The sequence below is a fragment of the Delphinus delphis genome, chromosome 2, assembly GCF_949987515.2.
Source record: "Delphinus delphis chromosome 2, mDelDel1.2, whole genome shotgun sequence".
Lineage (NCBI taxonomy): Eukaryota > Metazoa > Chordata > Mammalia > Artiodactyla > Delphinidae > Delphinus > Delphinus delphis.
The window spans coordinates 46,764,064-46,790,978 of NC_082684.1; the positions used below are offsets into that span (position 1 = coordinate 46,764,064).

Here is a 26,915-nt window from a genome sequence, read left to right on the forward strand (position 1 = left end):
ATAATACCAAAATCATGAGGAAGGTCAGTCTATTATTACAGCCTGTACTTTAAAAAAAATAAATAACTTTCTAGCTATAACTTTTGGCATTTATTACCTTGGGTAAGAAATCCCTAGGGATATGCAATTCTCCCACCTTCCTTCATAGTCTTATAAAACCTTAAGTTCTAGAAACACTGTGTATATAAAAGTATTAAAACATTGATTTTATATTATGGTACATGCTGGCTCTCTGGTCTGAAGTTCCCAAATAGCACCAGTAATTGTTTTATTCTCTAATGAAATTAAAGTAGTCCATCAGAGCAAGAAGAATGACAGAGTAAGACTTTGGGTAATTATATGATTATTTAAAATTAAGGGTTGATGTAGTGAAATTTGCTTTGTCTTGTGTGGAAGTAAGTGCCTCTGTTGGTCACGTTTGTGACTACCAGTAGCCAAGAGAGCCATGGCACTCTGCAGCAGTGGAACCACTGAGGTCTCTTAACTTTGACTCACTGTATGATCCTTGTCTACAAATGACTACTTTTGGTAGCTCAACATGGAATTTAAAGACAAAAAGACATGTTCAGTAGCATAGAGTGAAGTGAAGGAGTGAGAGAACTGGAGACTTAATCTGTAGATAAGTGCTTTTATAAAATAAATGTGGAGGAGGGATTAAATTCATTCTGTGTAGTTCCTAGGGTGAAAAAATGAATGCTGTAAAAACAGAGCAGCTGTCTGAACCAATTGGAAGATTCCAGCAAATGCTGGATAAACACCTGTTGGGATGATCTGGTATTGGGAGGGAGGTGACGAGGTGATTCAAAGGATCCCTCACAATTCTGTATGTCTATGAAGTAGAGAAAACAGTGGGAGAAATTTTCAGAGGAATAGAGGGTAAGAGTTATTTAAATAATTTTAGCATGGCTACTCATACCAATTTTCATATGTATTACTATGTCATATGCTACCCAGTAGTTACTGATGATACGAGGTAAGAGTGTGGTAAAAAATAAAAATGTATTTTTCCATATGCTTTTTTCAGCATTGCCTCCAGGTAAAATATATCAGAGCAGCTAGTGCATTTTTAAAAGGAATATTGTATACCAGTTTTTCTATCTCCTATAAGAGATGAAAGAGACACAATGAAATTTGTCAATAAAAGCTTTAAGAATATCTGCACATATACATCTACATTCATTTCATTCCATTTGATAACAATAGTAGTTTCATTTCAATACGAATGTTAGAGAACTCAAATTTCTGCCATGGTCATATATATATGCTATTTGAAATTCTTTTATCTAGATACAGATCTTGATAGTGAATCTCTCGATGATAGGTGTGCAGCTAGTTTGTCCCGGAACTCATGAAGATAATTATATTGCTGAAAAAAGTAAAGATATATTGAAATACATTGTAGAAAGCTGATTACCAGAGTAGTCATACTAGTCGGAATTGGGAATCAAAAAAATACTTGATAAAAACAGTTCTACATCCTTTTGTGTAAGGAGGTATTTCTATCTTGAGGAAGTTTTATCTTTCAATAAAGCTACATATAGTGTGAAAAACTTGTTTTAAAAATCTCTAAAAATTAGGAGGTAGCATGAAATAACGGCAGTGTTTTATAAATCTTTAAAATCCTTTCTCCCTTCACTGGCAGGAGGAAGTAAGATTAAAAACACACGAAGATATGCTTTTCGCTAATGCATTTTCCCCTGGGGAGTAAGTACAGGGGAGAGGGCACTTTCTGCAGCAGTTAACAGCAGCGTATTCAAGAAAATCTATTTCTTAATTTACAGAGCCTTAGTTTTCTGCTTTTGGTGATGATAAAATCCATTTGGAACAATTTTCATAGTAGATAATATTAAAATATTAAATTAAAATAAAATCACTGATCTTAACAGATAACCAAAATAAAACCTTTAAATAATTCATTTGGAGTTTTAATAGCTGCCCAGAGGATATTCTCACTCTGCCAAGAATCTCATTTTGTATTACTATTCAGAAATTGAAATTGCATACTGCTAACTTACATCAGCACAGAGATGGAAAAAGCACGTTTGCCCCAGAATGCTGAGGTGATAATTAATATGGGCATAATTCTCTCTACGATTAAAGATGTAAAACATGCATATACATATGTTTGACCATGTATTTTGTTTCGTGTCAAAGAGACACTTGGGAACATGTTGATAATAAAGATAATAAAGGGAGCTGCTTCTCTGTTTTCAGAACCTGCTCCTCAGGCTTCGTCCTAAAGTTGAGACTGGGTAATTGGGAAAGGAAGGCAAGTTAGCTTTACAGATCTATAAATCAATAATATCCTTGGGGCTTTGCCACTGCAGTGTTTTGGTGTTAAATAGAAAGTTAATGTGAAAGATGTCACTTAGGTTATCCACAGCAAAGGGTAATTAGCATGGTTTTACTTTTTTTTTCTATTATAGTCATTCATCTATCTTTGTTAATTGTTTTGGTGATACAGTAATAGGATCTCCATGAGATCTTTTTGGTCAAAAATATACCCAGGAAACTACCAAGTTTATAGTAACTGCCTCATTTTTCCAGGTGAGAGGATCCATTCCCAGAACAGAATGGGCAAAAACTGAACAGTAGTGGATCTTGAAAGAGTAAACTGGAAAGTTCAAATTTTTCATTATTTTGTTTGAAAAACTGAACTTTTTCAGACATCCAGGTTATATTTAAATGTAAATTTTTAAAAAGTCAAAATATAAACAGGTGATACATGAATAATAAAGTGCTTTGGATTTTCATTACCCTTTTGGTGAGGTGTTACACTGTGACGGTCTGCCCCTGACCACAGCCTCACGAGAACGGTCACCCTCCTTACCTTTATGGTCTGTATTGCTCCAGAGCCTCTCAGGTCCCTCAGGCTGTCGATGGCTTGCTGCGGTGATATTGTGTCAGACAGGTATAGGAGGAGACAAGCGGCTACTAAATAGAACACGAGACAAAAATTGTGTACTACGTGTAATATATATTCTTATAGTATATTATAAATTAATGATATGCTTATACTTCAGACTTCTGTTTGTGCAGAAGACTGAGTTTGGGAAATGAATTAAAAGACTGAGGACTTCTAGTATGTGTTTTTGACAAATTATGATTTTAAATGACTGTGGTTGGATTAAAATTTAACACTGGCTTCATTCTTTTTAAACAGCTTTATTGAGTTATTATAATTCACATCCCATACAATTCATTCATTTAAAGTGCACAATTTAGTGGATTTTAGTGTATTCGCAGTTAAGTGCAGCCGCCACCACAGTCAGTTTTAGAACATTTTCATCACCTCAGAAAGAAACCCTGTATACTTTTGTTATCATCCCTCTATCACCCATCACCCCTCCCCTAAGCAACCACTAATTTACTTTGTCTTTATGGATTTGCCTGTTCTAGACATTTCATGTATATGGAATCATACGTGGTCTTTCGCGACTAGCTTCTTTCACTTAGCATAATGTGTTCAAGATTCGTACATATTGTGGCACATATCAGTACTTCATTCCTTTTTATGGGTGAATAATATTCCATTGTATGGCTATACATTTTGTTTATCCATTTGTCAGCTGATGGACATTTAGGTTGTTTCCATTTTTTGGCTATTATGAATAATGTGGCTATGAGTGTTAGTGCACAGGTTTTGTCTGGACCTGTTTTCATTTCTTTGGGGTATATGCCTAGGAGTGAAATTGCTGGGTCGTATGGTCACTCTGTGTGTAACTGTTTGAGGAAGCACTGCCTGGCTGTTTTCCAAAGCAGCTGCACCTTTTTCACTCCCACCAGCAGTGTATTTAGGTTCCAGTTTCTCTACATCCTCTCCAAAGCTTGTTCTCCATTTTTTGGATAACAGCCATCCTAATGGGTGTTAGGTGGTATCTGACTGTGGTTTTGATTTGCATTTCTCTGAGGACTAAGATGTTGAGCACTTTTCCATGCGCTTATTGGTCATTTGTATATTTTGTTTGGAGAAATGTCTATTCATATCCTTTGCCCATTTTTAAATTTTTTAATTGTCTTTTTACTATTGAGTTGTAAGAGTTCTTTATATAGTCTGGGTAAGTCCTTTATCAGATATATGGTTTTGCAAATATTTTTTTTCCCATTCTGTGGGTTGTCTTTTCATTTTGATAATGTCTTTGAAACACAAAACTTTGTAATTTTGATATTGTCCAACACTAAAAGGAATAACTGTTACTCCCACTGTGGTATTTCATTAGCTGTTTCCCCCCCCAATACATTTTTTAAAAGTTTATATATAACCTTGTTTTTATGCTTATATTACCCATGGATATTATTTAGAAGTTACTGTCAATATCTTAACACCTGCAAAGGGAGAACATTAGAAAACAAAACAAAACACAAGAATGCAGGTGCTAAGACCTGTAAATTATGTTTTATAGAATCCTCCAAAACAATGCTGAAAATACCTCTGACTCCCACCCAGGCTTTCTCAGGAACACCAAATTTAGGGCTTTAAATAATCCTTTGGGTCTTAGCAGATATATATTGTGTTTCGTCTCATTTTCATACAAAGTGAGCATATGGCCCAGAAACACGAGTTTTCGTACTTCGAGGTAAAAAAACAACAACTGAATAATAGAAATGAATTTCTTACCAAGACAGGATCTCCCAAGTCCTCCATAACAGCTGAAAGGGAAGTACAGTTTTGAAGTTTGTACATTTTCATTCCATCCCAACAATTACAACCGGAGACTTGCTCTTTCTGCCTTCTATTTCTACTCTAATGCCTAGCACAGTGCCTTGTACCCAGAGATTAATAAATATTTTTGAATAAATCAATCAAGAGCAAAGTGTGCTTATTTGTTTGTTGGGAGGTATTCCGTACACCTATAAGGGACAAAGAAGGCAGGGCCTTTTTATTGACCTCTTTAAACATCTGAGGAGTGGAACGTGTTACTAAACTGATAGAAATCAGACTACTTTTACCAACTGCCACTTAATTTTTCTTTAAACAAAACCTTAGTGGTTATGGGACAGGTCCGTATGATAATTCTTCATTCATCTAGAAAGAGTAAAGAGGCAGTGTATCCTAGAGGTTTAAAGCCTGGGCTCTGGAGCCCCACCGCCTGGGGTTGAATCCTGAATCTGTCACTTATTAGATGTGTGAACCTAAGTTATTTAACCTCTCTGGGCCTCAGCCTTTTCACCTATAAGATGGGGCCGGCAACAGTACCTATGTCACAGTGAGGGCTGAAAGAGAGAACATTTGTAAAGCTCACAACAGAGCTTGGCACAGAGTAAGAGGTAAATGAACGTTAGTTGCTATTACGTAGCATTGTGAAGAAATGAGCAGTTCTGTATAACTGGATTTTCTAGAAAAACAAGGACTGATTCTTAAGCAATAAAACCATTCACTTTAATCAGTTTCAAAGATCCTAAAAAAGTGCATTCCATACTTCCTAACTTTCTCAGAGGGTGTACTGATCCTAATTTAGTGCTGACAACTCATCATGAGCATCAGTTACTGTGGTGTATTTGTAGATGGATATGTAGATACATGTCTTGTGATAGGATGTGAAACAGAGGACCAAACAGGTACTGACCCCTGTATAACTGATGAACTTGCTTTCTACAAAGTGTCCCAGCTGTAGGCCTGTTTCAGAGATGAGGCTCTACTGTATAAAGGTAGAGAGAGGTAGAGCATTTTAGTGGCTTTCTGCGAGATTAAGATGTACCACTTTTGGTACTTCCCTGGTGGCGCAGTGGTTGAGAATCCGCCTGCCAATGCAGGGGACGCAGGTTCGAGCCCTGGCCCGGGAAGATCCCACATGGCGTGGAGCAACTAAGCCTGTGCAGCACAACTACTGAGCCTGCGCTCTAGAGCCCGCGAGCCACAACTACTGAAGCCTGCGCGCTTAGAGCTCGTGCTCCGCAACAATAGAAGCCACCGCAATGAGAAGCCCCGCACCGCAACGAAGAGTAGCCCCCGCTCACCAAAACTAGAGAAACCCCACGCACAGCAATGAAGACCCAACGCAGCCAAAAAAAGAAAAGAAAAAAGAAAGATTACTTTATATCTTGCTAGCTTTATCTTTACTCCCGTTTGATTGATTCCTACTCATCCTTCAAAACCTAGCTCAAATTTCAACTTCTGAAATGCCTCTGTGCCCCCATAGAAACCACTGCCATCCTGTGTACTGCCTCGTATACACCTGTTTTGAGTATTATTACACTTACATGATAGTGGTGTTGGCTGTGGGTTCCTTGAGAGTGGCGACTGTGTCTAGAGTGTGTGTTTTATATTCACAATGTTTCATACACAGTAGGTGCTATGGGTTGAACTGTGCCCCCCGCAAAAGACATGTTGTACCTAATTTCTGGTACTATGCATGTGACCTTATTTGAAAATAGGGTCTTTGCAGATATAATCAAGTTAAGATGAGGTCATTAGGGTGGGTCCTAATCCAATATGACTGGTGTCCTTATAATAGGAAACACCATATGAAAACACAGACGCACAGGGAGAATCATGTGATGACAGAGGCAGAGGGGAGTGATGCAGCCATGAGCCAAAGAATGCCACGGATTGCCGGCCACCACCAGAAGCTAGGAAAAAGTGAGGAAGGACTCTATCCACGGTTTCTGACTGAAGATAGCTCTGCTGACACCTTGATTTTGGACTTCTAGCCACTAGAACTGGGTGGGAATAAACTTCTGTTTTTTAAGCGACCCGGTCTGTGGTCCTTTGTTACAACAGCCGCAGGAAATGATGTAACAAAATAGGCGAGCAGTGTTCACTGACTTTATAAAGGAACAAAAATGTCCAGGGAGGACAGACAACAGAACAGGGAAAAAAATGTACCAGACCCTGTTTCTGAGGGATAAACTCTAGAGCTGTTTAGCAGTGTGGGCACCCAAAGATAGTAGAAAGGATAGAAAATCATCTTTGTCCAAACAAACATTAGTCGCTGTAGGGACACCTTTGAAAGCTCTCGGACAATGAAAATTTCCAGTCATCAGATGCTTTATTTTATGGGAGCCTGAAGCATTTGACAGATGCAAGACTGCCCATCCACCTTTCCATTCTGTTTGTATTCAAACACCAGAGCATTTGGTTTGCTAGAATTTGCTAGAGTAGATTTTGTTAAGCTTTTCTAAACTGAGCTAGTTTGATCTCTGGTAATCTTTCAGTAGAGGCTGCTTTCAAAGATGCGTTTGAAAAAAAATCTCAGAATTGGTTTGAAAATGGGTTCAAAGCCTGTAAAGTGTTTGTCACTGGCTCCATCTAACCACCTAATGCTATTTTACTTAGAGTTATCAGAAAATGTAGCACAGGCAACTATTTATTCTAAAATTTTGCTTCTACAATTAGTATTAGATGAGAGATGATGTGTTTCTATAACGTTTGGAAACTGTAGGATGTAGGATGGCTTCTAGTTCTTTTTCCCCTACTTTGCAGGTGATAGTTCTCTATATCAGAGTTTAGTTTGGTCACAAACAGATATGCGTCCCCTTGTACTGGTTGGTTTGCTTTCAGAACATGAGCTACTGGCATGAAGCCCTGGGGCTCTTGGTCTAAGGAGAGAGAAGCTGGCTGGGCTTGCCCTTCTCCAAGGTGCCTGAGACTACTGAGTTATTTGGTATAGTCTGTATACTTTCTAGCTCAAAGCAATGACCTTAGAGCTTTTGAGGTATTACACTACTTAATGCTCTATCTTGCTCCAGAAAGGATTAAGATTAGGATGCAAAAAAACAAACAAAGAAACATCCCCAAAATCGAAAAAACAAAAAAAAACCCAATAAGCACAAAGACCTATGTTTAGTAAATGATGAGTTCTCTTTGCTCTTCACAAATACCTCCTCACATATTAGAATAAGTCTATAGTTTTCTCCTTGTGGCTGGCTCCCCTCTGCTCTGTGGGTCTCACTTCTGGTATAACTAATGTTCCTCTCCACGGTACCACTTAGCGTCTTTCCAATGCTACTGTCTACTGCTGATTGTCACTTTCTTCTTCCTTTCTCCAAGCTACTTTTTTCTTTTCTTCCCATTTTTTTCCCCTTAATCCATTTTCTTTTGTTTTAAACTTTCATACCAGCAGCTTATTTACAGCCACTGACAAACGATGAGAGTCCCTCTTTCATTCAGGTAGCAAATTCATATCATCAAATACAATTTTCAAGTCCTGTTTTTAGGATTGCTCATTGCTTAGGGGTAATTCCTTTGCTAATTTTTTAAAAATGGACTTTCTTGCTGTTGGAAGAAACTAAACAACTGAAAGGCCGACCAGTAGGTATGGTGTTACATAACAGGAATGATGCCCTCACCTTTTTGGGAAGGAGAGGGTCCCAAAATCATGAGTAAAGGTCTAAGACAAAAGGAAAGAAAGCAAAAAAAAAAAAAGCCTGTTACCCTATCCTAAACATTTCCTAATCTACTCATCTATTGTCCTTACTCTTCAAAAGTAATAATGGCAAATATCTGAGTGCTTGCTCTGTGCCAGGCATGGTGCTAGTACTTTTCATGTTTTATCTCCTTTTGATCCTTGCAACAAACTATAAGGTAGGTAATAACTGCATACGGATGCAATAATTTGAGAAATCATTTTGACTGGGACATTTTTCATGTAATATATGGAGAAAAGGAAAACATACTGTATTAAGGTTTTTCGGTTATTTTTAAGGCAGATTTCAAGCTCCTCCATTATGTCACAGCAGCTGGCTATGTCAGGAGTCCCTCCATCTGGAATCGGATGATGATGAGTGATAATTCCATACTGATGGTACAGGCCCACAAGGTTTGGAACTCTATATTTTGACAGTTCCCCTCTGGTGCAGAAAACAAATATGTCTTGTATACCATAGCTCTTTAGTTCTTCTGCCAATAGACCAAGATACACAAGGACACACATGGACAAAACATTACAAATTTAAATACAGTCGGGAGGGAAAATATGGAGTTAAGTTCCTTAAGCCAAACAAACTAAGTAAATAACAAGTGATAACCTTTGAAGTGCTCATTGATAATCTAAAACAATACTGATCTGTCTTCAAACTAGGGTAAGAACCAAGTCACTAAGCACAAAATAGTAATTAGAAACATCTGAACCAAAAGGTTATTAAAATGAAACCTGACTTTATAAGTCAAAATGTTTTTTTACTGGATTGTAAGACATCCATTATATTGCTGTTTTGAAAAAAAATTTTTTTTACAATAAATACTGCTTTAAAATAAATTGTGAAAACACCTACTATTTCAAAATAAGAAGGAATGATAGCACATTTTTTCCCATTTTCTTCTCACCAAATCAATGGTGTTTGCTGTGTACAAGTCTCTGTTATTTTGTTTTAGCCTAAGCACATTTTTTCCCATTTTCTTCTCACCAAATCAATGGTGTTTGCTGTGTACAAGTCTCTGTTATTTTGTTTTAGCCTAAGCACTATATAAAATCTCCAGCATAGCCATGGTGCCAGAGCTCTTGTATCCTCACCTATATTTGCACTGTACCACACCATCATGTATTTAATTTTAGGGACTAGGTTTCTAGGAAATAAAGCATTAGCTGTATGAAAATTATGTGACTTAGCGAATTTCAGTATAATGATATGAACCAAGCGAGAGTACTGCAGGCCATTCTGTTCACTGGAGCTTCCTTAGGGCAATATTCACTACAGAGCATTTGGTTCATAATGAATAATTCTGACTCATCTGGTTCCCCTTTTTCTCTCCCCACCCACTAAATCCTAGGACATTTAGCTCTTTAAGTACAAAGTACTTTTTATCATGAAACTCTAAACTTGTACTTGAAATATGGCTAGTCCAAATTGAGATGTATTGTAAATGTAAAATACGTATCTGATTTCAAAGACCAAGTACCAAAAAACTCCTATCTCAGTAATTTGTTTTATACTTAAAACCCACTGAAACGATACTATTTAGCCTATATGAGGTTAAATCAAGTATATTACTAAAATTAATTTTACCCGTTTTTACTTTTTTAATGTGGCCCCTAGAAAATGTCAAAAGTACATATATGGCCTCTATTTGTGGCTCCCAATATGTTTCTGTTGGACAGTGCTCCTCTAGATAATACTATTAAGCTTTTGTACTTGTAAAAGGGTTTAACTTGTAGTTGACATCCGTAACCATTTTTAAGAGAGTAGGTAAATTTCCTATTTGCCTCTTGCACGCCTTGAATAATTTCTATTATACAGTAGATTTCAACTTTCCCAGAAAGGACTCTGAGGATGGACACAGGAAGTGCTGCCAGGAGAGTCTAGGTCTCCCCCTTCAGACACTGTCATCTGTTTTGTATATTGGATTCCATTTAAGATTTCATTGGAAGAAAAAAAGGTTTGGTAAAAAATTGGAAACTCCTTTTACAGAAGAGACTAAATGAATAGGGCTTTCCAAAATGTGCAAGACTGGTTCTTGAACCAATGATTTCAATGATATTTTGCTTATAACTGAATGTTCTCCAAATGGAAATTTCCTACCATGGTGGGTATCTCTAGAGCAGAAAATCTTTACAAATACTGCAAGGGTCAACTAATCTATTAGTCTTTTCTGGTAGGTAAATTAAAGAAAGTATATTAGCAAATTGATATTCTAGGATAACTAGGACAGAATTTTAAGATTTATAAAATCTATAGTGGTCAGAATCAAACAATATATACATTTTTGTATTGGTTTATTATAAGGACATTGGTAGGACTATCAGGCTTGAGATATTCCAGGCCAACCAGAATAAAATATTTTGGAAGTCTAAATTTGTTAGTATCGTACAATATACAAATTCCAAATTGGGACAGATTATCGGGATATTTGTAGGATTATTAGACTTGAGGCTAAGAGCATCCTTGGGCATGTAGAGATCAGACCCTATTCCATCTTTTCCACCTAGACACTGGTTCTGTAAATTTTCTATGTGGGATGGACAATTTCAATACTACCTCTGGGTTCCCAGCTCAGGCTTAATTTCCAGTATCACAGTCAAGTCTGCAAAGAACAGTATGTTCAAAGATCTGGGCAGTGCAATATCAGCTTTCTATTTACATACTTTTCCCCCTCCAACTTATACATTATAACTCAAATGCAGTTTTTATGTATAGAACTACAAAAATCAGTGAAAAGCAACACTATGTTTAGTAAATGATGAGTCTTCTTTGCCCTTCACAAATACCTATTCACATATTAGAATAAGTCTATAGCTTGAAACTTTATGAAATACCAAACATTTTTTTGTAAAATTCAGGGGAGACTACAGTTTGTTCTTTTTGACAAAGATTTTTAGTATTATTTTTTAAGAACCTATTAAGATGGTTCTGTCATATTACACCTACCTGTATCTTTTTGGATATTTCTTCTAACACCTTTAAATTTACAACCTGTAATAGTAACAAGGCAAGTGCAAGAGTCAGTTTCTGGTCATAAATAACAAGTATATTAAACACATGTATAGCTACTGTAGAAAGTCATTACACATGATCATTTATATGCTTCAATTCCATTCTGAATGGGAATTTAAATTTCTTATATTCTTAGGAATATAATTCCAGGGATTCATAGATCCCAGCTGAAGGAACTCTTAATCCAAGGATTCTTTATTCTGTGTCCTTTCTGTAACAGGTAGCTGGCTGTAGTCCTTAGCCTCACATTGTACCCCTGTGTTACATTTTATAAGATAGGTAAATCAGAAATGTAGAACTGTGAATGTGGATGTGGAAGGGTTGAAGAGTGGGTCTACGTTCCTTTCTCTGTAGCCCACCAAGAGGGTTTCCAGAACTGAGTTCCTATGCTGATAGTCTGTGAAATTCTCTTACTGCTCAGTACAGAGAATTATATAAAAAATAATTTCGAATACATCAATAGTGTCACCTACCTGGAAGAGCACATAAACCAAGAAATTGAGAACAGTTCACTCGTGACAGGGGTAGCCTGAAAGGAATAAAACCTTGTCAAGTTTAGTTCAATTTAAAGTTATAGATGGACATTTATACAAACGTGTGCGCCTGCCACTAAATGAAGGTGTTTTAAAGTTTTACAGCAGTCACACAACAAAAATTCATAGTTAAATATCAATGTATTGGTCACAAAAAGGCTTAGAAAGACTAGGAGTTTTAAAACAGGAACTTATCATTTGCTTTGTTGCAATTTAAGTCTTAAAAGTGGCAAGCTAATTTAAACTAACTTAAAGATAGTAATGCCTAGGTTGCTTACAGCTAGTATAAAGCGTACTTAAGTTATCCTGTGGTTTGTTACCTGAGATACTTTGTGTTAGTAACCTTAGGAAATAAGCTGGAAAATGACCATCTGGCGATTTCATCTTCAGCATTCATTCAAAATTACTATTTTAAGATTTCTTTATAGGACTTCCTTAAACAGATACAATTTCATAGAATAAAAACCACTGGCTACCTATTCTTTGTTGTAATGGATTTTGGTTAAAATGAAATAATTTCAAGAAATCCTATTCCCAGTTTGCAGTGCCTGGGGACAAAGCGGGCAGAGGTTCACCTTGTCTGCAAAACAGAAGATGAATTTAGAGGAAAATATGGGGCATTGTATAAATACCACCTGACTTTGAAAATTAGATGAGTTTTTGAGTTTGAAGGCGGCTTAGAAGGGGAAATGAAAGTTAATTGCTATTTGATGGCAGAACAAAAGAACTATAGGGACAACACTTTTTTTCTCTTCCTACAGCAGGGTCAGTGCTTAAAGAGAGAGATTATTACACTTACAGCGATTGTAGAGAATCTGCTGTAACCGTAAGTCACTGCCAAAATTCAGAAGTTGATTTTATATAAAAACATTTGTTTTTGTTATTGTATCTATGGTGATGTGGCTTTCATCTTAAACAGGGTCTGCTGATAGATGCATTATTGTGGCAAGTAGTTCTAGGACTGGAATAAATGATAACATAGGATATCTCATCCTATGTTTGGTACACTATTCTTTTGTTGTAAAAGAATAAGAAGGTTTTGGTACTAAATGGGAGCTCATTCAAATCTTAACTCCTTGTTTCTACTATGGTTTTCTCAATGTATAAGGAAGGAACTCCCACCACTCCCCTTACCCCCCACTAAAAGCTTTATTCTACCATAGATAAGAAAGATAAGAATTATATAATCAGCAGAGGAGAATCATTTTCAATATGCAGACTAAATTCTACAAAGATTATTATGTACACATCAAATATTTTAGCTCGTCATTGATCAGAAAGGTTAACATACCATGATATCTGAATTGGAGTCTGTTCGTCTTCAATAGGCTCTTCGTCTGATGAGTCAAACTCACTTGTTTGCACTGAACTAGGCTTCAAAAGAAATCAGTTATGTTAAATAACTTTAAAGAATATTTACATACAGTTTTAGTATAGCTGATCCTTGCTTAATGACAAACTGATGCATATTTGCAATTTACTCAAACCTGGAATATCAGAGAGATCAGCGATATCAATAATAAGCTATTGCTGTTTACTGTCCTATTAATAATTACAGCCCCATGTAGTGGAAAGAGTGTTGGATTGGGAACCAAGAAACCTGTCTTCTGGTCCTGGCTCTGCCACTTACTGTATAAACTTGGACAAGTGATGTCAGTTTCTACTGGATCTCAGTTTTCCAAAACTATAAAGTGAGATTTATTCATTCATTCATTCACAAACATTTCTTGGACACCTTCATTTGCCAAGCTCTGGAGATGCAAAGATCCATAAAATAAACAGCCTGCCTTCAGTATAATTGGAGAGACAATGTGTAAATAGATTCAAAAAAGTTAGAAGTGCTAAAATGGCACTATGCCCTTCAGAGCAGACAAGGGAGTGACTGACTGCTTAGGGAGCTGGAGAAAGCTTCACAGAGGAGAGGTCCGTTAGTTGGGTTTTGATGGATGAGCAGGAGGTTTTTAAGCAGATAGAGAAGTTAAGGCAATTAAGGCAAAAAGAGAAAGGGCTTTGTACAGTATATTCCCTTGGTGTCCGTGGTGGGTGGGGGGGATTGGTTGGTTCCAGGACCTCTCCCCCCACCACGGGTTCCAAAATTCCCAGATGCTCAACTCCCTTACATAAAACGGACCAACATGGGACAGTTGGTCCTCTGCATCCACGGACACCGAGAGCTGACTGTATCCAGGAACTGTGACATCAGAGCAGAGAAGAGGAAGCTAAAGAAGTAGTTTTCTCTACCCCATTTCTCAATAAATAACCCCCAAACAGCCTAGCAATTTGGTTGGTGGGTGGGTGGGAGTACAGGTGGAATAACATGTCCCTAACTTTGTGAATCACTGGACTAGAGAGACTGAGATGAACTTTGTGTGCTGATCTAAGGAGTTGAAAATCACGTGGGAAGCATTTCTACATGGAAGATGTGTTATAGGACCAATAAAAAAACACACCTTTCTTCTACTTCCTAGTTGGAACCAACTGAGGAATGAGACACTGGAGAGGCAAATGGAGATCAATGTATCAGTTTTATTACTGACTGTCAGGTGGAGGATGGAGGATGTGGCTTTAAAGCTGAGGTCAAGTGGGCTTGTCAATTCTTCACTCCAGAATTGGACTTATCCACCCAGGCACAGGCAGTGATAGACAACCCGTGGCTCCCCTGTGGCAGAGAGCACCCCAGATAGTACTCTCTGCAAAGAGAAGGGAAGGAACACAGCTACTTGTGTTCAGTTCCTCCCAAACTCAGGGATCAGATCACTCACTCTTCCCCTTCTGGGGACAAGTGTAGAAAAGAGGCCAGGAGTGAAGGAGAGCTGATGTCCCTCCACATGGAAATATGGGGATTAGCAAGTGTAACTGCCTAATGTCTTTTCTAGCTCTGAAGCTATATTCTATTCTATAATGGTCTTATTTGTAACTACCAGATCACTTTACAGAGCCAATTTAGGCCATGGATTTGAGTTGCTTTGGATCTATCCGTATTATTATTATTAACTCAACTCAAATGGAGCCCCTTCAACAGGTTGTTAGCTCTGTTGGTAGGTGATGTGAGTCAGGTGGGGCTTCAGATCCTTAAGCCTGTTTTTTCTTTCTTTAAGGCAGTTTTGATGATTCAAGAGTTTCAGTTTGCGTGGCCCATTCACTCAGGCTCTCCCAGCCAGCTTTACAAATCCTAACAGAGTTGGATGTTTCCGCTTCCCCAAGCCCAGAGATTCTTAACTCCAGGGAAAGGGACGCAGTGCCAGGTGGCCCCGTGGAATGGTGGCCGTGGTGACACACCCACAAGCTGGAGGGGTGTTAATCATCTTCCAGGAAGTTTTCCCCGTCCGCGGAGAGCACTGCTCCCCAGGGGGCCCAGGGCATCCCAGGATATGCTTTGGGGCTGGGGTATCAGGCTGAATGATGCACGGAGACACTTAAGCTCTCTATGCCTCAGTTCCTTCGTAAAACGGGGCTCAGCCCTCTCTGGCAGGGCTGTCGTGAGGCTTAGGAGACCCTGCATGCGACAGCTCACAGCCCACAACAGGCGCACAGCGAATGTCTGTCTTCCCCTCGCCCGCCTCCGACCCTATTCCTTCGCTGCCATCCTTCTTGCAGGTTCCGGGAAGCGCCACCTCCCCTTCCCTGGACGGTTACTGCGCGAGTCGTGTTGCGACCAGGCTGGGGCTGTCCCCGGGCTCAATAAGTCGCATCGGGGCCGCTCCCATCCCTGCGTCTCGGTTCCTCCAATCCCCGTCCCCACTCACCGGCTTCATAGCTGGCCGCCAGACAACCAGACCGTCCTCCTCCTACCTCGGGCAGCACCAGCGTTTCAACCTCCGCCCCGCGCCCTCTGCCCCTCAGCTCAGCTCACTGGTTCATCCTTCTGTGAGGTGGGGCGAGGCTTCTTCTTGGAACCAATCGGACACTCCCCTTGTTTCTTACTCCGCCCCCGGTGCCCAGGCTCGACCTCTAACCGCTCATTGGTTCCTACGGGGCCTTTGAAACACGCGCCGGAGGAGGACCCTGCTGAGTGTTGATTGGCTGGGAGGGAGTCCTCCTCCCCCCGGTTGGGAGCGGGGTGGGGCGGGGAGAGGGGCGGAGCGATGTCGTCTAAAGGTCGCCACAACGCTGTGGGGATGTTGGAAAGCGGTACTTTCTCGAGGCAGGATCCGAAGTGGTACCAGGGTAGGGAATTTTGTTTGTTCTTTTAAATTATTTTTTAAGGGCATGATGGGAAGCATTGACCTGGAGCATCTTGTGAAAACACACCACATCCTGTAGACTTTATAATTGTGGTCATATCTAGTCATATAAATATTATGGGAACCGCCAAAAATACAGAATATAAGCATACCTTATCAAACATAGTATGTTTGATATCTTATATTCCTTACCATTTCAGGATATATACAGGTTGGGATGTAGATCAACCTTCCTGTTAACAAAATATCAATGAAATAGTATGTTATGAAGAGGCGATAAAGTCTCCAGATGGTTTTAAGTGCCAGTTTCTAAGTAATTGGCTATTATCTTAAAAAAATATGTTTGATTATTCTCTCCCCCATTCTCCAGTCCCCATTTAGTTGGCCATGGGGAAGAAGGTCACCTGGAGCAATATTACCTGCTGATCTGACAAAAATATGCAGAGCTTTCAGCTCCCTGACTCATGTTGTGGAAACCAGTGGGTAGAGAGCTAATGGGAAGAATTCTTTAGCAAAGAAGATAGCACAGTTTGACTTAGAGACTGTATTAGTCAGGGTTCTCCAGAGAAAAGAACCAATAGGATATGTACATGAAGAGATTTATTTTAAGCTTGGCAAGTCAAAAGCTGATGGGGAGACTAGGTGGGGCTGGAGACTCAGGAAAAAGTTGTAGTTGGAGTTCAAAGGCAATCTGCTCTAGAGCCAGGAATACCTGATATTGCAGGTGAAGTCCAAAGGCCATCTGCTCCAAAATGCCCGCTTGCCTTTTTGTTCAGGCCTTCAATTGATTCAATCAGGACCACCCACATTATAGACGGGAGTCTGCTTTCCTCAAAGTCCACCAACTGAAATGTTAATCTCATCCAAAAACACCCTCACAGAAACATCTAGAATACATTTTGAGCAAATATCTGGGCACCATAGCCCAGCTAAGTTTGCACATAAAATTAGCCATCAGACAGGTCCAATCATCATTGAACTTGATTCATTAATTTATTCAGAAAATATTTATGAGCATCATCTGTGTCCTAGGTACTATTCAAGGTGCAAGGAATATCTGAGTGAACTAAACAAAGTCCCTGCCTTTATGGGGCTCACATGCTGCTGGGGGAGACTGTCAGGTAGTGATATGTGCTGTGAAGAAAAATTAAAACAAGTGGAGTCTGATGAGGATGCTATTCTAGATAGAAGTCAGGGAAGGCATCTTTGAGCTGTCACTTGAGAAACACCCAAATGAAGAGAGAGAGTGAACCATTTGAATAGTTAGAGGAAGGGTTTTCAGTCTGCCTGAAGAGTAAGGAGGTGCAAAGCCCCTGGGGTGGGAATGTGCTAGGTGTGTTCAGGGAACAGCAGAGAGGCCAGTATGGGAGAAGCTGATTGAGTGAGGCTGAGAGAGGTAGGCAATGAAGCAGGGCCTTGTGGGAGGCTTAAGAGCCTCTTTTCTGAAGCATTGAGAGAGGGTCCAAGGAAAGACTGGAAAATTAATTAATTAATTTTTGGCTGCATTGGGTCTTCGTTGCTGTGCACGGGCTTCTCATTGCGGTGGCTTCTCTTGTTGCGGAGCACGGGCTCTAGGCACGCAGGCTTCAGTAGTTGTGGCAGGAGGGCTCAGTAGTTGTGGCTCGCGGGCCCTAGAGTGCAGGCTCAGTAGTTGGGGTGCAGGGGTTTGGTTGCTCCGCAGCATGTGGGATCTTCCGGACCAGGGCTTGAACCCGTGTCCCCTGCATTGGCAGGAGGATTCTTAACCACTGTGCCACCAGGGAAGTCCCCTGATTGTTTAAGTATTATCTGTGGCTACTTTTGCGTTACGGTGGTAGAGTTGAGTAGTTGCAGCAGGGACTGTATGGACTGCAAAACCTAAAATATTTACTCTCTGGTCCTTTACAGAAAAAGTTTGCCCACCCCTGTGATATAGTCTGTGAGAGAAATGTATATTTCTTCTAGTAACATGATTTTAACTCTGTTTCTTGCAAAGGAAGAATCCTGGCCTTATTATGCTAAAACATTCTCCTCTGCTTGGCTTGGTCCCTTCATTATGGGGGTCCCACATAAACTGACAAGGGCTATGGCTGAACTATCTGGTTAAATGGCATCATAGTAACCTAGTTTCTCTCTAATCCCCAAGATTCTCCCTGGAGAGGAGGAGTGGGGGCTGAAGTTCAGCCTGCCACACCTGTAGTCTTCAGTTAATTTTTTGGTGTGTGTCTCACGGCTGTTAACAGAAATGTGTGTGGTCAAAACAATGTGGAGGATTTATCCAAACCATCAGAGGGAAAAGTGTTAACATATGTTCACAGACAGATGAGTATCTTTAGAAATGCTCAAAGAGAAACGAAACATGATTGCCATCAGAGGTTGTACTTGGATGTATGTTTTACAAATAGATCCATATTTTAAAAATATTTTAATATGAATGCTAATGGATTTGACATGTGTGTTAGGGAGAGAACACTGGAATCTTAGAGTTGACTGCAACTTGGAGAGATCATACCTCCCCATTCGTGACATGCCAAGTTTAAAAATTTCTCTTGTGCTGACCATCGGTTACAGTATATAACATCTGCAGTAGGCATATGTTGTTTTCCAATTGCTTCTTCCTTTGGTGAGTTGCTCCTGTCTCATTTCATGCAGTCTTGTTGGGCATGTGACTGGGACTGATCCATAAATGTACCCTATTCCTCTGGTCACAGTTAATGGTCCAGGGAATGCATGTGACCCCAACTGAAGCATCCTTCCTTGTCTTGGGTGCTTTGGTTGCTGGTATCCTTATTTTCTTCTTTACCTTCCTAAGGTCTCTGTTTTACCCCAGAATGATGATGAGTTCTAATTTGCACTGGATAACTGGAGTAGATTGTAAAATATATTTAAAATATTATTTAAATTTTAAAATGCTATTGTATTTTATAGTGGGAATGGATGTAACAACTTCGCTCATTCCACAGACTCTTCTGTCCTGTGACTTTGTCATGCTCTGTCACGAGGTGGAGTATAATACTCCTCTTAAATATGCGCTGGCCTTAGTGACTAGTTTGACTGAGAATATCCCAAAGTGATCAATGATAAGCTTGATAAAATTGCATCCTCATGTATCCAGCACCCAGATGAAGTAATGGAACATTACCAGCCCCCGGAAGTCTCCTTCGTCCACTAGCCACCCCAGAGGTTAGCTCTGGTTTGATTTCTGAAACCATTGCTTAATTCTGCTTGCTTACAAGTTGTATATAAATGGTATCTTTGGTGTCTGGCTTCTGTTGCCCACTTCGTGAGATTCATTCATGCTGTTGTGTGGGGTTGTACTTGTTCATTCTCATGGCAGTATTCTGTCGTATGAATGTGCTATAATTTATTCATCTCATCTACTGTTGATAGGCACTGGGTTAGTTTCCAGGGCTGGGCTATTATGAATAGTGCTGCTAAAAATATCCTTGTCCACATCTTTTGGTAAACATATGTACATAATGCTGTTGAGTATATACCAGGAGTGGAAGTGCATATGTTCACCCTTCGTCCGTACGGCCAGTTTTCCAGAGAGGTGGTACCAATTCACACTCCCACGGGCTGTGTTAGAATTCTAGGTCAACGTTCTGCCCAACATTTAGTATTGCCTGTCTTTTTCATTTTGGCCATTCAGTGGGTGCTAATTTCAAATTGTCAAGAGGCTAACACTAATCAGTTGGATATCAGAGAGAATCAGTAGATGCCATTCTTTAAGAGGTAGCAAAATTTCCGTAATTTTTAGGAATTTTTGGAAAATGTTTTTGTACTATGTTATCATGTGTAAATATTTTATGCATTATTTTATAAATGTCCATAGCACTGCAGTGTCTATATTTTGAGGGTACATGCCTACTTTAGACCGTAAAACTACTGATATGAACAGAGTGGCCCCCAATTTAGGAAGCTTCCCAGATTTAGGCCTCATCAGTGAGCGCCTCGCACTGTGGTGGGAGAAATATTATTTAAGTTTCCCAGGCATCCCCAGCTTGGGGCTAAAATTAAAGTCACAATAACCATCCTTTATGAAATAATATTTCTTTGGTTCCTAGTCTGTCTACTCTATGAAATTGCAGCCCCTGTTTATTCCTCATATGCTAGTTCAGTGCATACTCATGGATGACATCCATATGCTCAGAAAGGCAAGGGCAAGGCACCCGCTGTCTTTGGCTCTCCTGCTCTCCCTTGCTTGTCGGGTCACTGCCCAAACCTGGGGCAGCAACCATGCTGACACCCGCCGAAGGTGCTGGGACCACCGCCGACCACTGACGTCCCACCCATCTGCAGTGCCAACTGCACCTTCTCTGTCGCTGCTGAAATTGCTGGCACAGGATTTTGCTAACACTTGCATCTTCGATGTCCCCTGGAGATTTTAATGAAATAGCTCTTTTTAGTTTCACTGGCTGTTTACAGCCATGGAACTTGGGTCGCAGGATGTTGGGGGTGGCCAACACTGGGCAGTACTGAGAATTGTCCCTCCCCTCTGGCTCTGTCTTGATGTCATGGAACCCAATTTGTGTACTTTGACTTTCTCTTCCTTTAGGGTGAGTTTCTTCCCAGGAGAACTCTGGCCTCTTCTGGGAAACAATCCTGACAAGATTATCTCACCCTCTGCTAGCTGTGCTCAAGTATGTCTGAGTCCCGAGTGCTTAGTCTCAAGCTGGGGTGACCTCATGTCCGGTTTAAACCTTAGTCCTGGTTTATGACTGTTGGTTGCCCTAGCGTAATTATTAACAGCTCTCTCTTTTACTTTCCAAAGTGTCCAGGGTGGGGTAGTAAATTATATGGACATTCTCTCTTCAGCCATCTTTAGGAAAGTTTTCCAGAGGTAAAACAGAATCAACAGCACATTTTAGAACAGTCAAGAAATAGAATATATAGGAAAGGGTTTTGAACCCCGAAGGCTGGGTGTGGCGTTGCAGCTACGGCCTCATTTGCTGCCCCTGCTTTTCCTCCCAGCCCCACGGCTGGCAGCCACTTGGCTCCACCTACAGCCTGGTTTCTGCTCTGGTTTTAGATGGTTTCTTCTTTTCACAGGGAGATAGAAGGAGGAAGAGTAAAAGGCTCTGATACTCAGTTGGAGGTTAATACTTGCGGTGGGGGGGCCTACCTGGCGTGGCCTGGGCCCGATTTTGCTAATCTGGCTTTTGCTGTCTTCCTGGGACAGTTTCTATTTTTGATCATATCTTAGTTCTGAATGGAGCCCTGATGATCTCTTGCCGTTTCCCCTGTCCCTGGCCTGCCCTGGACCTGAAGTCTGGCTCCTGACCCTCAGTCACCTGGGTTCTGCTGTCCATGGCCAGCTTTCTCAACACGGCCTGTCCTACCCTGTTGCCTGCTTGCGCCCCATCAGTGTCCTCTGCTCTTTGGAAGCCATTTTGTAACCTCTGGTTGCCCTTGCATGCTGGGTTCCCACCAGGAAGGCGGGGTGCTCTAGCAGGAAGGGAGAGGGCCTTGAAGTCGAAAGACCTGGCTTCAAGTCCTAGTTCTGCAATGAGCTGTGTGACCTTGGACTAATCACCTAATCAGCTGACCTGAATTGCAGTCTCCTCATCTGTGGCATGTGGAATGGAATCGCTGCTTGAAAATGAATGAATTGACTTCTGAGCTCAGAGAGTTTCCTAGTGAGTTTGTTTGGTTATGAATCAGTTATCTGGGGCTGGAATAATCCTTGGGAAGTCAGATTTCTGAACTTGAGGAATCAAGCCTCTACAAAAAAGAAGCTGGGGAAGAGAGCCTGGAACAGTTGGCTGGATTTTCCATTGTCATCTTAGGAGAAAGTTTGGCCAGCTCCTGAAGCTGGGCTATTCACCTGTCCCAATTGCTTTCAGCCCAGAGAGGGTTTGAATCAGACAGCTTCTCACATGGGAGTGTCACTAGCACCTTTCCCCCATCTTCTCTCATTGGTTTTGGGAAACCAGTTTGAGAAATTTGCCAGGAATGGAGAAGGGTCTTAAATTTCTGTCTTTCAGTTATACTTAGTTCATTTTCAATAGAATCTAAAATAGGGACCTCCCTGGTGGCCCAGCGGTTAGGAATCCGCCTGCCAATGCAGGGGACACGGGTTCGATCCCTGGTCTGGGAAGGTCCCACATGCCATGGAGCTACTAAGTCCGTGTGCCACAACTACTGAGCCTGCGCTCTAGAGCCCGTGAGCCACAACTACTGAACCCGTGCGCTGCAACTACTGAAGCCTGCACACCGAGAGCCCGTGCTGCGCAACAAGAGAAGCCACTGCAATGAGAAGCCCACACACCGTTGCTTGCCTCAACCAGAGAAAGCCCGCGTGCAGCAACAAAGACCCAACACAGCCAAAAATAAATAAATTTAAAAAGAAAAAGAAAAAAGGGTCCAAAATAAAATAGAATCTAAAATAAGGAGAAAGAGCATTATTTTCATCACATCGAAGTGAATTCAAAATGAGTTGGAAACAGGTATGTTATAAGCATCCATATTAATGATCTAAAATATAAAACAGAAATTGGCAAGGCCAACCTGATTATAGTTCTGTTCTGCCTGGAATAGGAGATAACAGGCGAGAAAAGTAGGATTTCAGAAAACATCTTCCTCCCATGCAGAAATCCCCAGTGGGGGACTCAGATCTGATTAAATGAGTCAGGCTTACATTCATTATGGTATATTACAAACATTTTTCAGCATTCAGAAGTGACTAGTGTCTCTGTGGATTTGGCCAGTTCCTGACAATTATGCACTTGGATGCTAGTGTAAACCAGTGTGCCAAGCGCCTGGAATGACGATCCATGTCTGAACAACTTTCAGTCTGGGAAGGATGTTGTTCAAACACCACGCTCCTTCCCAAGATGGCCAAATCCTGGTTACAGTTTTATCCTTTAAATCTATTTATCCTGAAACCTGACCTTTCGAAAGGATATGGCCACATCCCTTGCCCCTTTCAGCTTCTGCAGCAAACACCTGGGGGACCTTGCATGTGCTTTACAGCGTCTGTCTGCAGATTTATCAAGAAGTAGTTCCGTGCCTAGCGCCTTAATCGGAAAATCACATTCTGAACATAACGTGTCAGATGGATTAGAAAACGCTAATTTGTTCAGAGACTGTTAAATCTGGAGTCCTGGCCAAATCCTGAACTGAGTCATGGCATTCTTTTTCTGAAATTTCCTTCCACTTTAATTTGTATGAGTATTAACCAACCTGTCCTCCACTGTAGCTGATTCACACTTGTTCTTTGTGCTGCAGCCCTTTATTAGGAGGAGAGGCTGTCACGTGGCATGTTCTGTATAGCAGTGGAAGCCGGTGCAAAAACTTAACACTTTTTAGGAATTTGATCTAGGACTACCTTGGCATATCTGGAGAGGACAAGAATGTGTGCTCTCTGAGGCAGGAATTTTTGTCTCTCAATGACTGAACAGCATCTAGACCAACATCTGGCTTGAAAGAGCCATCCAGTAAATATTTGTTGAATGAATAAATAAGTGAATAAATAATTATAAGCCCACCCTCTTCTTTTCTTAATTAATTAATTTATTTTTGGCTGTGTTGGGTCTTCGTTGCTGTGTGCAGGCTTTCTGTAGTTGCGGCGAGCGGGGGCTACTCTTAGTCGCGGTGCACGGGATTCTCACTGCGGTGGCTTCTCTTGTTGCGGAGCACGGGCTCTAGGTGCGCGGGCTCAGTAGTTGTGGCTCATGGGCTCTAGAGTGCAGGCTTAGTAGTTGTGGCGCATGGGCTTAGCTCCTCCACGGCATGTGGGATCTTCCCGGACCAGGGCTCGAACCCGTGTCCCTTGCATTGGCAGGCGGATTCTTAACCACTGTGCCGCCAGGGAAGTCCACCCACCCTCTTCTTAATTGCACAGTAAATATCATCTTGTCCATTCCTTACTCTCTTTTATTTTCTCACTCTGTTTTTATTTAGTTTACGCAGAAGGCATTTAAAAGCATTTCTCTACCAAATGGGGCAAGTTGAAAGCAAATATGGCCACCTTGAAGGGGGCCTTGTGGGCACTTGTCAATCTTTTCACTCATCCCTCTTGCCTCCCTTCCTCGCCCAGCCTTCACCCCTCTCCTCTAGAAGTAGCCCTGCTTCCCGGCTCGGCACATGGCCTGGCCTTCCTTTGTCTGCACCTGTAACATTATGCGGCCACAGCAATGCTCGCCTCTTTTCCCCTAGTTTGAATCCCTTCTACGTAAGACAGACTCCTTCCCTTCTGTGGAATCTTGTAGCACCAGTTATTTCCTCTCTTCTGCCAGCTCCTCACTATTGACTTCCGCAGAGCCCATAGGAGAGCTCAAGTCTTTCCCGTGTTAAAACACACACAACACACACACACACACACAAACACACACACACACACACACACCCATACCCCAAAACAAATACCCCTCCCCAACCCCTCCAAATTTGCTCCATATCACTTTTACCCTTAGAGCCTAGTTTTTCAATAGAAAGGTCCGTATTCAGAGATTCTACCTTTTCACTTCTTTTAAATCTATTATCCTTTGCAAAATTCAGTAAGAAAAAAATGTTCTTTCAGAAGGAAAATACAAAATCAGAAAATATGTCTCTCCTTTAAGAATGGAACCAGAGGGCTTCCCCGGTGGCGCAGTGGGTGAGAGTCCGCCTGCCGATGCAGGGGACACGGGTTCGTGCCCCGGTCCGGGAAGATCCCACATGCCGTGGAGCGGCTGGGCCCGTGAGCCATGGCCGTAAAGCCTGCGCGTCTGGAGCCTGTGCCCTGCAAAGGGAGAGGCCACAACAGTGAGAGACACGGGTACCAAAAAAAAAAAAAAAAAGAATGGAACCAGACATTTTTCTTCCTTGCTAGGTAGATTTCTTAGGATAAGAGCATGAATCCCAAGTCACCTTGCATTTTGTCATCACAGAACTTTCCATTGGCAAAATCCCTTGACAACAAAAGAGAAAAATACAAGAACGATCTTTTATTGTAAAACTTGTTTATAACCCAAGAGGAAATACACATCTGGAGCCCTTGTACTGGAGTTTGTTTTCAGGTTGAGGGACTGACTAGGTGAAAAGAAATGATGGTTCTTCAGTTGAACCAGTTGATGAAGAATAGAGTGAACCAGCAGGATGTTTGCTAATCTTTCTTAACGAGCATTATTGAAAAGGGTATAGAAAGGCCATGTAAACGCCTCCTGGTTAAAGGGAACAATTCTAAATGCTGTCTTCCTCCCACGACAGAGTCCTTATAAAGGAATTTCTGTTTTTTTCCCCTGAATCCTAAACACAACACAGTATCTCGTTCGAGAATTACCTTCCCGTCAGCCACACTCAATGCCAGCCTGTACCTCTGGAGTTCTTCTGATGTGCTCTGCGCAGGTTCCCTCCAGATGACATCCTCCGGTCACAGGCAGTGGACATTGCAGGTGACTTGTCTGTGGTCTTTGATTATGATGACCCATCCCTTTGTGAAAGTCCCTCTTTCCTCAGTTCTGCAGCTGTCAGTTCTCCTAGCTCCTCTTTTCCAATTCCTCCTCCTCTGTCCTGGAAACTCGGCCTTCCTCAGGGTCCTTTCCTTGGCTTTCTTCTAACTCCCCATACTCACCGTTGGCTGCCTTAGTGGTCCTTCCACTGCCAATAAGCCCATGAATTCCTAATGTCCACCTCTGGCCCTTACCTCTTTTGAGTTCAGACTCATGTGCACAGTTGCCTTCCACCTTGATGGCCCTCAGGCAGTAAAGCTGTCACACAGCTCATTGCAGAACTAGGACTTGAAGCCAGGTCTTTTGACTTCAAGGCCCTCTCCCTTCCTGCTAGAGCACCCCGCCTTCCTGGTGGGAACTCAGCATGCAAGGGCTGGAATTATGATCTCTTCCTCAAACTTGCTTTTCCTCCATCTCACTGTAGCCACACACCTGAGGGTCATTCTATCTCTCCCCATCTCACCCCATATTTAATTGGCGGCCAAGTGTTGCCTTTTCAACTCCTTACTACCTTTCGTTTTGGCCCCCTTCTCTCCATCCCCACTGCCGCTGCCCCGGATCCGACCTTATCACTTCTCACCTGTAACATGGACAGTTTCCCACCTCCCTTCCTCCTCTTGCTCATACACTTCACCAGTGCATTCTCCACCTGGATCTTTTGGTGATACCAGAGGGATCATTTTAAGATGCAAATTTGATCATGTCACTTCCCTACTGAATACCCTTTACTATTCCCCACTCGTGAGATTGTCAACTAAGGAAAGTCACTTGCCATCCAGCTCAAGAAAGATTAGGTCATTAGCCACTGCAGCTGCTGACCTCCAACACACCCTGAATGGAATTCAGGGTGGAGATCAGGAATGAGGCACTCTGTGCTTCGGGAGAAACTGGCAGGACAGGCCTTCAGATAGTTAGATATTTTCAGGAGAAAATTTTATGAACCAACTTCTTGCATCTTCTCATATCTAGAAAAGCACTAAAATCATTAACAGGGACATCTGCTCCCTCATGACTAGGAGCAAACTTCTGTTGAAATGTGTGCTTGAGGGCACGTATCCCCCCTTCACCAGAATCGTATATATACTGACTTCCCCCAAACCTTTTCAGAGCAGTTCCTCAGACCCATCTGAGAGGCTGTCTCCCATGCTATAGTCCTCAGTGAGCCCCAAATAAAATGGAACTCACAGCTCCTACATTGTGCGTTTTCCCACCCTTGTGCACAGCATAAAAGATTGTTAATTGGCTCCCTTGCTTAAACTATGCATCTTAACTTTCTTGGAGGAATCTCAGACCCAGAGGCCTACAGTGGAGGGGACAGTGGGGACCAGGTGGGGGTGTTGTGAATTAGAGAGTTCAAATCCCATTTTGAATTAGAGAGTTCAACTCCAGCCAGTTGTTGCCAGGTGGGAATTTGG

General features: G+C 41.4%; 1 protein-coding gene across 2 annotated transcripts; it reads right to left on the minus strand.

The window, feature by feature from the left end:
• Nucleotides 1-1,075: 1,075 nt before the first annotated feature.
• On the minus strand, nt 1,076-15,738 carry CDKN3 (cyclin dependent kinase inhibitor 3). Of its 2 annotated transcripts, XM_060004541.1 has the most exons (8): nt 15,650-15,738; nt 13,195-13,277; nt 11,844-11,899; nt 11,305-11,349; nt 8,617-8,839; nt 4,619-4,650; nt 2,831-2,934; nt 1,076-1,366 (listed from the first exon to the last, which is right to left on the minus strand). In XM_060004541.1, exons 1-8 carry the CDS (start codon nt 15,656-15,658, stop codon nt 1,280-1,282), a joined length of 639 nt encoding a protein of 212 aa, XP_059860524.1. In that variant the 5' UTR covers nt 15,659-15,738; the 3' UTR covers nt 1,076-1,279. The 2 variants fall into 2 exon arrangements, with proteins under 2 accessions (XP_059860524.1, XP_059860522.1); XM_060004539.1 differs by lacking the exon at nt 1,076-1,366 and having other exon boundaries at nt 1,387-2,934.
• Nucleotides 15,739-26,915: the final 11,177 nt, after the last annotated feature.

Coding starts and splice junctions, on each gene's coding strand:
- CDKN3 (XM_060004539.1), bottom strand. Junction 8,840..11,304: donor AAATATCCAAAAAGATACAG/GTAGGTGTAATA, acceptor GTCTATTGGCAG/AAGAACTAAAGAGCTATGGT. Junction 4,651..8,616: donor AACCGAAAAACCTTAATACA/GTATGTTTTCCT, acceptor CTTCCCTTTCAG/CTGTTATGGAGGACTTGGGA.